General features: G+C 48.3%; 1 protein-coding gene across 2 annotated transcripts in view; it reads right to left on the reverse strand.

Annotated features, from left to right (window-relative positions):
- The window catches only part of DOCK2 (dedicator of cytokinesis 2), a 371,427-nt gene that overhangs the window by 309,299 nt on the left and 49,964 nt on the right, over window positions 1–12,164 (reverse strand). For both annotated transcript variants that reach the window (XM_014563918.2, XM_032465120.1), the window contains 7 exons: window positions 11,604–11,679; window positions 10,589–10,665; window positions 9,867–9,992; window positions 8,496–8,620; window positions 3,302–3,400; window positions 1,464–1,536; window positions 1,250–1,353 (listed from right to left, as the gene is read on the reverse strand). In XM_014563918.2, coding sequence (XP_014419404.2) covers window positions 1,250–1,353; window positions 1,464–1,536; window positions 3,302–3,400; window positions 8,496–8,620; window positions 9,867–9,992; window positions 10,589–10,665; window positions 11,604–11,679 — 680 coding nt within the window. The remainder of the gene's footprint in view (window positions 1–1,249; window positions 1,354–1,463; window positions 1,537–3,301; window positions 3,401–8,495; window positions 8,621–9,866; window positions 9,993–10,588; window positions 10,666–11,603; window positions 11,680–12,164) is intronic.

Raw genomic sequence — 12,164 nt, forward strand, 5'->3', positions numbered from 1 at the left:
GCAGACCAGACAGCACAATGCATATAAATGCTTAGTAAAACAATAGACACGTTAAGTCCCTTGGTGTCCTGGAGTGAGTGATTAGAGGTAGGCGTTGGAGCAGGTAACATTTACTGAGCCCTTAATCTGCACTAAATACACACTAGGTGCTTCATATGCCTTAGTTCACTGCACTCAAGCCCCACAGCCATCACTGCTGTTGTGGACAATGTTATCATCTTCAGTTTACAGTTGAGGAAACGGAGGCTTAAGAAAGGTGACTAAATTGAAAACTGACTGCAACTGGGACTCTGCCCTCAATGAGTTCACACTGGGGAAGAATGGCTATTAAGCCAAGAACTACCTGGATGTGTCCTAAATGAGAAAACAGAGGCTGCACCGAAGAAAAGGGGGTGTGCTGGAAAAGCCAGAGACTCAGAGAAAAGGAGCATGTGATGAAGCTTTGATGAGGCTGAGTTTGCCAAGCAGGCCACAGGAAAAAAGGGCAACTTCAGGTTCCGAGGTTGAGAAAGTCAAGGGCAAGGGTTTGACCCCTGTGCTGACCACTTAGCCCTGCCCCTTTCACAGCCACACCCTTTGCCACCAGCCAGGGGTTAGCAGAGGCATGCCACTGTCACAAGAGGGGTTGTGGGCAAGCATGCATGCAGGGTCAGGCAAACACTTCCCAACTTCTAGAGAACAGTTCAAGTCTCATGACGTACAAAAAATGCCAGCTGTCACCTGTACCCTTTATCCATGTGCTTTCCCATGGGCCACCTTATTCGTCTGTCATAAATATGACCATCGCCACTTAACAAAAAGGAAACTGAGACTCAGGAAGACACGTGAGAGGACTCTGAATTTAGTCAACAGCAGGATCAGGATCCTAAATTCTAACATTTTTTCCATTAGCCACAGTGAAGAATCTCTCAAATATTTCCTGCTGGTCTTCTGTACATTCCACAGGTGTCTTACAGAGTCAAAGCCATTCTCTATGTAACAATAACCTTTTCCATTTACTGAGAGCTCCACGTACCCACCATTGTCATAGCTGACATGAACTGTCTCATGTAACCCTCACAACTATTCGTTGAGGGCTCATAGATGTGGACATGGACGCCCAGAGTAGACCTTGCACAAGGCCTCACAGCTGGGAAGCCCTGATGTGTGTGATTCTGGGGGCCCTGCTCTTAACCACTAAGCGATCCTGCCATGTCCCCTTCAGTTCCTGCACCATCCTCCCTGCAGAGTTAATCCTAGCTCACGGTACCTTTAGGACAACCAAGTCGTGGCATCCGTCATGCAGAGTGGTCCCGTCTTCCTTCATCAGCTTCACGTAGGACATGGCAAAGTTCTTTTCTCCTCTATCCTTAGCTGGAAATAGCATTGTGAGGTCAGGAAAGAAAGCCACACACGGGCCACCCAGTGATCCCACTGTCTCCCCTTGGAAGGGCTGCAGAGATGCCATTTGGCTGGGGACTCACATTCCAGGGACGACCGATGCCGAAACATGAACCGGAGATGGATCTTCTGCATGTCCTCGATGGGGACGGCCACCTCAGCAGGCAGAAACGAGAGCTCAGGATACAAGGAGTTAAACGGCCCTCCCCGCTCCACCCCGCCCCGCAAAGGGCAGCCAGACCATTTAACTGAGAGTGCTGCGTGCTGATTTATCACCCATCCATCAAGCCTGATGAACTGTAAATAAATTACATAAGAACTAGCTATGAAGAGAAAATAAAGTACCAAATGTAATCCATTTGGCAAATTGCATTCCCGGCCAATGAAAAGAGGTCTGTAAATTATAGTGAGGAAAAATGAATCTCCTCAAATTGATATAAAAGTCACATAACTTTAGCACGGGATTTGATGCACGGCAAAATGCACGAGGCACATTCTCCTCACACACTCCAGGAGTTCGGGCAATTGCAGCAGGGCTTAGCAAATTAACAATGCTCATTAGGGGGCCTGCTGGAGGACTCTTGTTTATGAGAAAGAATAAAAACGCTGCAGTACAATCATATTTGGGGAAATCCCAGGATTTATTCCCATCCTTAATTGGACACACATGCAGATGTTTCTTCCTCCTGAGGACCTGACAACCACCCCTTAGTCACCCAGTTTCACTGTCCAGTTAGAGGTCTGCTGCTCCTTTGACTGAGATGATTTTGGCCTGGCTCTGGGCTATCCTACCCCCCAGAGCCCCACCTTAATCTCTGTACTGTCCGATTCAGGCCCAGACAGAGAAGCTTAACTACCTGTGAGGAAACCACTCAGATTTTAAAAAGGGACACGTTTACTTCATACAGATGACTAGCAGAAGCCAAACAGATGCACGCTTTGGGGACTTTCTGCTCCAGAAAATGAAATTTGAGCCCGAAGAGGTCCACCACGTGTTTGTGTGTTTCAGACAGAGCGAAAGAACGACAGAGAGTCACATGGGCAGCTCGAGTCTGATCCATCCCTCCCTGCACATGGAATCATTACTATAACTGACAGCCACGCGAGGCAGCGGCCAGGGTGATGGAAGGAAGAGTCCGTACATGCAAAGAACTCCTGGCCCACACAGGGCAACACGTCATTATAATAATATGAAGAGGGCTAGCAAAGAGGTATCGTAACCGGGGTGCAAGAGAGTGCAGAGAAAACGACCTGGTCCAAGAGCTCTCTGACCCCACGGTTGGGCAGGTCATCACCTTGAAGAGAGTGAGCACAGGGAGACCCACGAGGCAAATCAGAATACAGGTGAGAAGGCAAGAACCACTGAGGTCTGACCAGCCATCCCCAAAAGGGAAGTCTTCTGAGCATCTTGAGTCTGGGTTCAGAGCACAGGGTGAGTTAAAGACTGCTGTGAGTTCCCCGGCAGAGATATTTGAAGCTGTGATCAAGCATCACTGCTTGCTAAATTAATTCCAAGCTCTACTTCCAACACACGATATTCCCTCCTGCTTTAGTGTGACAATCTGGTAATGCAAATATTTGTGGTTAATGCCGCTTCCACCTGAGGTACCCTCCCAGTAGGATATCTTCCAGGCATTAAACAGCTTTTTATAGCCAAATTTGCCCGCAAGTTCTGCCACTCTTCACTGCTGAGTAGCATGCCACAGCTTGACAGGCTGGGCACGGTCCACGAGACCATCTGACAATTCCACGGTGGCTGCTCCCTGGGCCAGTGAAGGGTGATCAAGAGAAGCAGGGTGCTCACCCACTGGGTCACTATTTCCTGCCTGACATACCACCAGACCCGTACCAGAGTACTGTTTCAGATCGTAGGGAGGTGTCAGGGTTTGCAGCTGTTTTATTATTTTTTTATTATTATTACCTTGACTGTTTCCATCCACCGTGGCTGTTTGACTTGATAGTATACGACGGACCGATATTCATTCATGGGCTTGTCCCCAGCTCCCACACAAATTGCATTCTGAGCCAAGAAAAACGAAAAGAGAGAAAACATTGAAAAATTGCCGTTTTCTATGCTTGGGCAATTTTGGTCCCCAAACCAAAGATGGCCGTGGGGCCTGGGATAACCCCGCCTTCTTCAAGCCTTCTGCCAGGTACCCTCCTACATTATGGATTTACACATGAATATGCCCAGCGCTGGGAGTGACAGCTGCTTAACTACAGAAATTCTATTAGTTGCATTCTGGAAACGACCGGAGCACAGTACCCGTTGACGTGGCTGCCCTATTGTTAAATGGTAACCGGCCTTGGATTTCCTGCACGCTGCCAGTCTTATTAATCCTATTTGTTTCCTAAAGCTGAATTGCACGAAGTTTACAAACAGGCTCAGATCAGCCAAGCAGCAGCTCGTTCTGACGGATTTCTGATGCTAACACACCAAGGTGCCGGCGGGAGCTGGACAAGGGGAGGGGGCTCAGGTTTCAGGCAGACACACTGGCAGAGGGAGCTAAGGCAGCCCACAGTTAGGGTGCCAGGCCCATGCTAAGCACCGGGATACGGGCGTGAGTCAGACAGTCACCTGACATGGGGGCTCACAGTCCGGTGGAGGGACCATTAGAGGAGCATACAAATCACTAGACAACGTGATGTGATGACAGATACATGTATCCTTTTGTCCCTCGGTATCCACGGGGGCTTGGTCCCGCCCTAACCCCCAAATGCTGATTAAAAATATCCACAGATGCTCAAGTCCCTTATATATAATGGTGTAGTCCAATGAACCCTTCATATCTGCAGATACAGGGCCCACAGATACAGAGGACTGACTGTATTATACACTATGGAGCACAGAGAAAGGACACTTCAGTGCCCCCTGAGGACTCAGGGAAGATTTCGTGAAGCTGATAACAGCTGAAGATCTTGAGGAAAGATTCCAAGGTGACTTTGAGCAGAAACACAGGAAGGATGTTCTGACAGAAAGTACAGAGCACGCACACCTAGATAGGCTATTTATTCTTTGCCATAAGAATCACCCTCAGAGTAACAAGGAGTTACCTTGCAATAGCGTATGCCAGCCCCTCATTCTCTCTCTTTGTGTTCATTCCAGTTGTTTGGCCCCAAAACTGATCTAAGGTAGGATCACCCAGAAGGGGCCTAAGTTCTGTTTTTATACCAGACACAGAGATTTTCAGCCTCAAGTCTCTGGAGATCTAGGGACCTGAGGACTGGTTTTGCAGCCCAGGCCCCGAAATTGCAGAACTGTGTCTCTCTGAGCATTTCTGTGGTGAGAGAATCCATGCCTCTCACCAGATCCCATCAAATTCCCCAGTGGATCCCACCAGGTTCAATGACCAAAGCTGGCCACATGCCTTCACTCCGGGCCTCCTGGTGAACCAAGCTAGCCTGTGGGAAGAAGAGCCCCCATCCCTCTGCCTGGAGAGCTCCCTCTGCATTTCCAAGCTATAGGGAGAGAACGCGTTCAGTTTCAATACTGACTGACGCAGCCTACAGTCAGACCAAACCCATCTGAAAATGAGGGAAGACACACAACTTCCTTAATTTTCAGTGGAATAGAGCCTTTCAGAACTTCCTGAGGCACTGAACTGAAAACATGCTTCCAGAGTTTTTCTAAGCATTTAGAGACTGCTCTGTGTCCAGCACTATGCTAAGCCCTTTCCGCCAGCTGCCTCACTTAATTCAATCCGCACAACCACCTCTGATGATTACCATCATTGTCCCCATTTCAAAACTAAGTAAACTGAGGCTTTGAGTGGTAACGTCACTTTTCCCAAAAGTAGCAGCCCCAGGACTACATCTCGGACCCTCTAACTCTTTGTCCAGTGTTCCCTCTGCAACAACCCAGCCTCCCAAGATTTATATCTAGTGACATTTATGGGCCTAGTGTTTCTCCAGCTCCAGGGAATCCCATGCAGCTTATAAAATCTGAAAACACACGTATCTCGCTGGTGAAGGTAAACCTGCTGTATGGCAGGCAGCTGAATCCCACAAAACTATCTTGATGAAAATACCTGATTGCCTAAGGCTGGAAAAAACAGTCTTGGTATTATTCTGAGAAAGGCCTGAGACAGTGTCCTCCTCCTCAGCACTTCAGAGATAAAATCGAATGCCACCAAGTGGAGAGAGCGTCGTGACCAGGGGAGGGGGCCTGCTTTTAGGGAAAATGTAAGTTTGTGTATGTCTCAAGTATTCAATAATTCTCCTCCTTACTCACCCCCCTGGCTCCCAAGTAACAGCAAGAGCCCTAATTGGCTTCAGGTCAATGGAAGGAATTCTGAGTAGGAATCAGGCAGCCCGGAAGCTTTAAGGCCGACTCAGCCTTGGTGGCTGGAGGAAAAATCAGGCACCATACACAGGACCTGCTGACCTCATAGGCGTCATCTGAGGAACAAATGCCATCATGGGTGTGAATGCACTTTGAGAGCCAGAAAGTGCTCTAGGCTGACAGGTGGCTGGTACCACAGGAAGATGCACATTAGCGTCCACCAGGCAGTCACCAAGCTTGGGACGGCTCTGCCTTTCTGGCAATGGTGGCTAACTTTAATGAACACCTATTATGTAGATTATCTCAGCTGTTTTTCACAAGAGTGAGGTGCCACTGCTGGTCTCATTTTCAGACAGAGAAATCCTAGGCATAGAGAGATGATGTAACTTGTTCAAGGTCATCCTGCTACTCCGGGCTGAGCTGGGCTTTGAGACTGGCTGCCCGGCCCCAGGGGTCATGTCCTGACCACTACACAACACTGCCCCCTACGCCCTTCCTCCACCCCCATAAGCTGGCTGGTCGCAGAGGAGCAGAGGTTTCTCAGCCCTTTACTTCCTAAACTTGCTTCAGGTATCCACGTTGGATTGTCCATCTGACCCCTCTCAAATCCCTTCCAGGGCTTCAACCTGCAGCTGGTCTGCGTTCTCTGAATGTTGCCTCCTTCTTGTTACTAAGTGCATATCAGGTACCTGACACCTATCAGCTTGTTTAAACTGCAGCCCTGCAAGGAGGAGACTGTTATTTCTCTTTTATAGATGAATAAACTTGCCCACCATCACACAGCTAGTAGGAAGGGAGGCTGGGATTTGAATACTGTCTATTTGATTATAGAATGCACCCTCTTTGCTTCTCTGCCACGGCCCCTCCGGAGCAAGGGCCTGGAGACCCCAACGTGAGCCAAGGGCAAATCTACTCTACTCTATCCTCTGGCCCTGCTTGGAGTAGGAGGAGAAATCGATACCCCTAAAGGGGGAACTGTTCCCACAGGAATGTACCAGCATCAAACAGGAATGTTGGAGTGTGCTGCCTGACACTTAATTAGGCAGTAATATTTATTTCTGCAAATAGAGAAAGAAGAGCCTCCCACAGGCTTCCTTAGCAATTTTCAATAGTCAGTCAACTGAACTCCTCTGTACCTTCCCTAATAAATGAAACTGCAAATTATCACCATGCCCCACAGTTTCCTCTCCATTTCAGCCCCCAGAATATACCTGCTCACATATGCATCTTTGATGAGCTCGTCTGCTCAGCCTGGCTGGGTGTGACTCAAAAGGGTGGCAGAGGTGGAAGTAAAAACGGCTCAGAAATGAGATAGGAGGCCTGCTTTCCTATTAACTGCTCCTGCTAATTTGTCCTTTGGCAACACTGAAGGCAAGCACATCAGTGTTTTTAAAAAAAAATGAAGCTGAGGTTAAAAAGTCTCCAACAGGTATCTGGATAAAAATGACTTCAAAGAAATGGTCTATATATTTGCGAAATGCAATCTTCCCTTTCAGACAAAAACCCTCTGCTCTTCCTTTGTGTGTCTTTGAGCGAAGTGTTTCTTGCTTATTTCATTTTTCAGAAAAGTTTCAGAATCCAACCAAAAGAGGATGAACTAAATGCTTGGATTCTGCTCAACTAGATATTAATTAAGGAGGGGTCAGTCTTTTAGAACAAAAAGGCAATTGTGGGGATTTATTTAAATTTAAAAAATAATTATGAATCTTCCCAGGATTTGATAGAAGCGGTTATTAGCCTCATTTTTAAAATGAGAAATATATTGGACGATTTTTTTTTAATGTATCGGCATTACAGTGAAGGGTGTAACCCAAACCCCATTTCTGCCATATACCGACTTTATGACCATGGGAAAGTTACTTCACTCGACCAAAGTTTAGTTCCCCCTCCTTAAAAATGGGGAAAACAGCAGTCAAGCATCATATTTCTCACAGTGCCCGGCACACGCAATTCCTCAATGAACGCTAGTCATTCTTCGGTCGAGTGCAGCAAAATGTGCCTGAGCTGCAGGCCCTCGGGCTACAGCAGAAGACTGGATCAGTGCTCACACCCCCACCCTACTGTGCCGTCTGATCACCTGCTGTGGCCTAAGAGGAACATTTGCCCACGCCAAAACTTCTGCTGAGAGCTGATTTTATCTTCATCTAAGTATTCGGAAAGGAGAAACTGAAAAGCAAAACCCTCCCACACACTGGACACGACTGCTGACAACCTTAAAGGGAATGTAAGCAAACAAATGTAAACACACATGACAAACATTGTGCAAGACATATGCTGTACAAATATTTATAGCTGCGTGCTTTGCATTCTTGAATACTCTCGGCCGGCCCTCTGGAGACCAATTTGCGAATAAGGCTTTCCACCCGAATGTCTGGCTGAGCGCTGGGGCGTCGGATTAAGTCCTGCGAATGTCTGTTTTGAGGACATCCTGAGTTCTCACACCAGCCCGAGGCTCTGTATTGATCCTTTTCCTTGCCATGAATTTTGCCTGAATAAACCAGCTCAGGTTTCAGTGACAACAACATTTAGCTGTAAAATGCTAACCTATACACTGAGGCCAAGCCAAAAAAAAAAAAAAAAAAGCAAAAGAAGAGGTCACGGAAGGAAAGGGACAGACACTGAAAAGTTCTGGTGTAAAGAAATAACACCACCACGTCCTATTACGGGCGACTGTGCCAGGCAAAGCTCTCAAGGTGGAGATGACACCACTCAACATCACCCTGAAGGCATCTGGCATTCAGGGAGCAGGAGAGGGAACGGGGAGAGCAAATCCGTATGAGCAGAGGCACGCGAGGGGGGCCCTATCCCCCAGAGCAGTGGCGGGGTCCCTTACAGGCAGCGTTTTGCCATCCTCCGCGCACACACACATGATCACTTCCACGTTCCTCTGCGTGGTCTTGTTGTACTTGTCAAAGTCGCCTTGTAAGAGCGTGATGTAGATGTCGTTCCTGACGTCCCCTGAGGCAGAGGGAGAGAGAGGCAAGAGTTGGAGCCTGTGCTGCAGGAGAGACTGACTGGCGGGCGGGCGCGGGGAGTGGGGGAGTTGGAGGAAGCGCCCCAACCTTGACTGACGTCTGCTAATGAAGTTAAAGTCAGAACTTCCTAGTTGGAAAAGCATTTTCACCTCACCCGGGAGGCTGGGGCGGTAGGTTAACTAGGGGATGGAGGAACGCTGGGAAGTTAGTTGCAAAAAGGGAGGCAGCATGGTCACAACTGGCCATGTTTCTCTGTCCATTAAAGTCATTTAATTTTCATCCTCTAGTGACACCTTCTGGGAAGGCAAAGGAAAGCTCCAATTGAATTGATCTTGGTGCATGAATCACAACCACAGACCGTGGTTTCCACAGATCTTTCACCGTGAGAAAGCAGACAGAGTGATTTTCCGTGTGTGTCCAGGGAACACGGGGTCAGGGACGAGGTGTGGAGGGCCTTCAGGAATGGGCGTGACAACTAAAACTCCTACAGGGGAATGCACAAGGGACTGACGTCTTGGGTAAAGCAGGCATAAGTAAATTACCACAAAGGCCTCCAGTGGACCACCACTGAACTGGGGCCAGCAGGAGTAGGTCAGTGAGACTGGCTGTGGACACACATCCTAGACTTGAGTTTAAGGTGAAAAGGGAAGTTTCAGAAGAGCGCTATTATCCAATCTCATTTATTTTCTTTTATTACACAGACACTTGGAAAATATGTATAGTCGTGGTTACTTCTGGAGACAAAGATTTGAGAGAGATTTTAACGCTTCACTTTATACCTTTTCATGCTATTTGAACATTTTAAAATGAGCACGGACTCTTTTGATAATAAAAAAAAAATACCTTGCCAATTTCTGGGGTGACGATATTCACCCCAGAAAGAGTAAAATTATTCCACATGTATTAAAGTAGAAAGGATGTCCACGATAAATTATTAAGTGATAAAGTTAGCTGCAGAACACTATGCAAAGTGTATCAAGTAATGGTACATAAAGCATACACAGTGTGACTCCATCTGTGGGTTGGCAAGTGCCTGTGTGTATAGCTATGTGTCTGTGTTTATTATGTGAATGCATAGAAGATTTTTGGATGCACAATTGTTTTCAGCAGTTATCTTCAGGGAGAGAAATAGAGAAAAGCAGTAGAAAAGGAAGGAGTTGACTCTTCTCAGAGAAAATGGATCCACAGGCTAGACCACCCTCCACCCCCACCCCAGGGGGAAGGAGGACCTGGCATGATGATCTCCGGGAAGCCCAGCTTCCTGGCCACCACGGTGGTCCTGTCCACCAGGTGTGGGTAGTCCTTGCGGATCTGAATGATGTCACCCACGAGCATCTTCATGGTCACCCAGAGGCCTGGAAGGGAACGTTCACAGTGAAGAGCCTACTGCTCCAAGGTGTCCTCTCAGCCTCGCCCTCCCACCATCTCCCCCTTGTCTCTCTCTGGAGGAGACCACAGAAGCAGAGGTGAGCAACTGCAGATGCAGCGAGCCAGCCCCAGGGGAGGACGGAAGGCGGGATGCAGAGGGGCTCTGGAGAGACACCTCCAGTTTGAATCCCACTGGTTACTTTTAGCAGGGTCAGCTTCTGTCAAATTATCACACCCCTCTAAGCCCAGCCTTTGTAAAGTGGGGCTGATACCACCCATCTCACAGGACTGTGGGAAGGATGAAATCACACAAGGAAACATTTTCCAGTGCCTGACACATGGGAGACAGTCAGGATATACCAATTCGTCTCTTCCTTCAGGCACGAGGACATGCTTCCCTTTTGCTTCCCAGATAGAGATGTGGTTTCTATCTCTGTGGATCACATGCCCCCATTCTTCACAAAGGCCTGTCTGGAAGGAAGGGTATGTTTCCCAGGGTTTAGGAATTTGATCTGTTTGCCACAGAATCAAGGGATCTCAAGCTGCAGTCAGGCCCAGCCCACGTGGCCTCTTGGCACTGTACCTTGCCCTCCACTGTCGCCCTTGGAGGCTGTGACTTTGCCCAGCAGGCTGTGTAGGAAGTCATTCTCAGCTGTCACCCTGAAAACGAAGAGAGAGCACAAAATGCTTGCATTGTACCCCCTTGGGGTTCCTACCTTGTGGTTTCAGGGGCTCTAGAAAGTTGCCCAGCCCATTCATACGCCTTAGGGGAAAAGTGAACCTGCCTATGTCAGCCCAGAGAGCACACGTGCCATCAAGAAGCATATCTCTCTTTTTCACAAAGAAACACGGCTCTGAAATTTGGGGAATGCCAATGCTACAAGTAGAGACCATTTTTTATTCCTAGGAAGACTCTTAAAATGGAAGGACTCCCAAGCCCTCCAAACAAGTATCTGCTCAGCAAGGTGGCCAAGGCTTTAGCTGCTCATGCTAATCACATGGCCTTAATCAGAGTCACTGACCTCGTTATCTGTAACAAAACACCATCCTCCTTCGACAAAATGAGGACAGTGTTCTCAAACTGGGGGGGCCTGCTTCCTCAAACTTTTTTTAGATCAAGGGAAGGACATTTACCTTCCTCACTACCCTCCTCTCAAGTCATGGATATTTCTGCCCACGGGAACCAGGTCTGGATTCCCCGTTTTATGCTCCTGATACACTGCTATTAACCTGTCATACTTGTAACTCACGCATTGATCTTTTCTTGATGACCTGTTTAATTCCCCATCGAAATACAAGCCCCATGAAGACAGGGCCGCGTCTATCGTGTTTACCACCTTATCATGCCTAACACAACGCCCCGCCCGCTGCCAGCCTTCAATCAAAGTCTGTTGAATAAATAACCTCGAGGAATGAATAGGTGAAAAGCTGGCTGGTTTCGAATGCTTCTGAGACCACGACTCTCTCGTCTCGCTCTCCTCTTGGGAGGTGCTACCTGCCTCTCATCAGTTCAGGGAACCAGCCCACCCTGCTCTCGAGCAGCCCTCAGTCAGAAAGGGTGCGGTGCAGGGGAACGGAAAGAAAGGGGCCATCCTCACGGGTGAAAGGGGATGAAGTGCTGCTTCTCTTCATCGCTCTCGGCTTTCCCCTTGATGATGTCTGTTATATCCATAACTAGAAAGAGAAGAGAAATAAATTAATGGCTTACGCCCTCCTGCTCCCAGGAAGGGATGACAGTGGGCTGAGACTGTAGGGCAGGAGGCTGGGACAGGAAAGCCTGAAAACGCCAGCCAGCCAGCCAGCATCGGACAGCATGCACACAGCAAAGGCAGCACCGGGAAACGCCGCTGGGCGCACCGCGCTGGGACGTCAGCAGCCAGGGCAACATCCAGGCGCCCAGGGCTTAGCAGAGGCCAAGAGGAAAGAGTCAGAGCTGTGCCTACGGAATGAAGCAATTAGGCTCGGATCTGACATACCTGTATTGGAGGTCTACTGTGCCAACAAAACCCAAGTGCAGTGACTTCCTGTGGGATCTGAAAATCTACCCACCCTCTTTTCATAACGTGCTCATAGGCACAGACATGTATCTGTGGATCCCTGAACCCTGCATCTCCAGAGGGATCCTGAATCTTATGAAACATCTTAAATCAGCCACCAAA

Source organism: Camelus ferus, chromosome 22, assembly GCF_009834535.1.
Source record: "Camelus ferus isolate YT-003-E chromosome 22, BCGSAC_Cfer_1.0, whole genome shotgun sequence".
In the NCBI taxonomy this organism is placed as follows: domain Eukaryota; kingdom Metazoa; phylum Chordata; class Mammalia; order Artiodactyla; family Camelidae; genus Camelus; species Camelus ferus.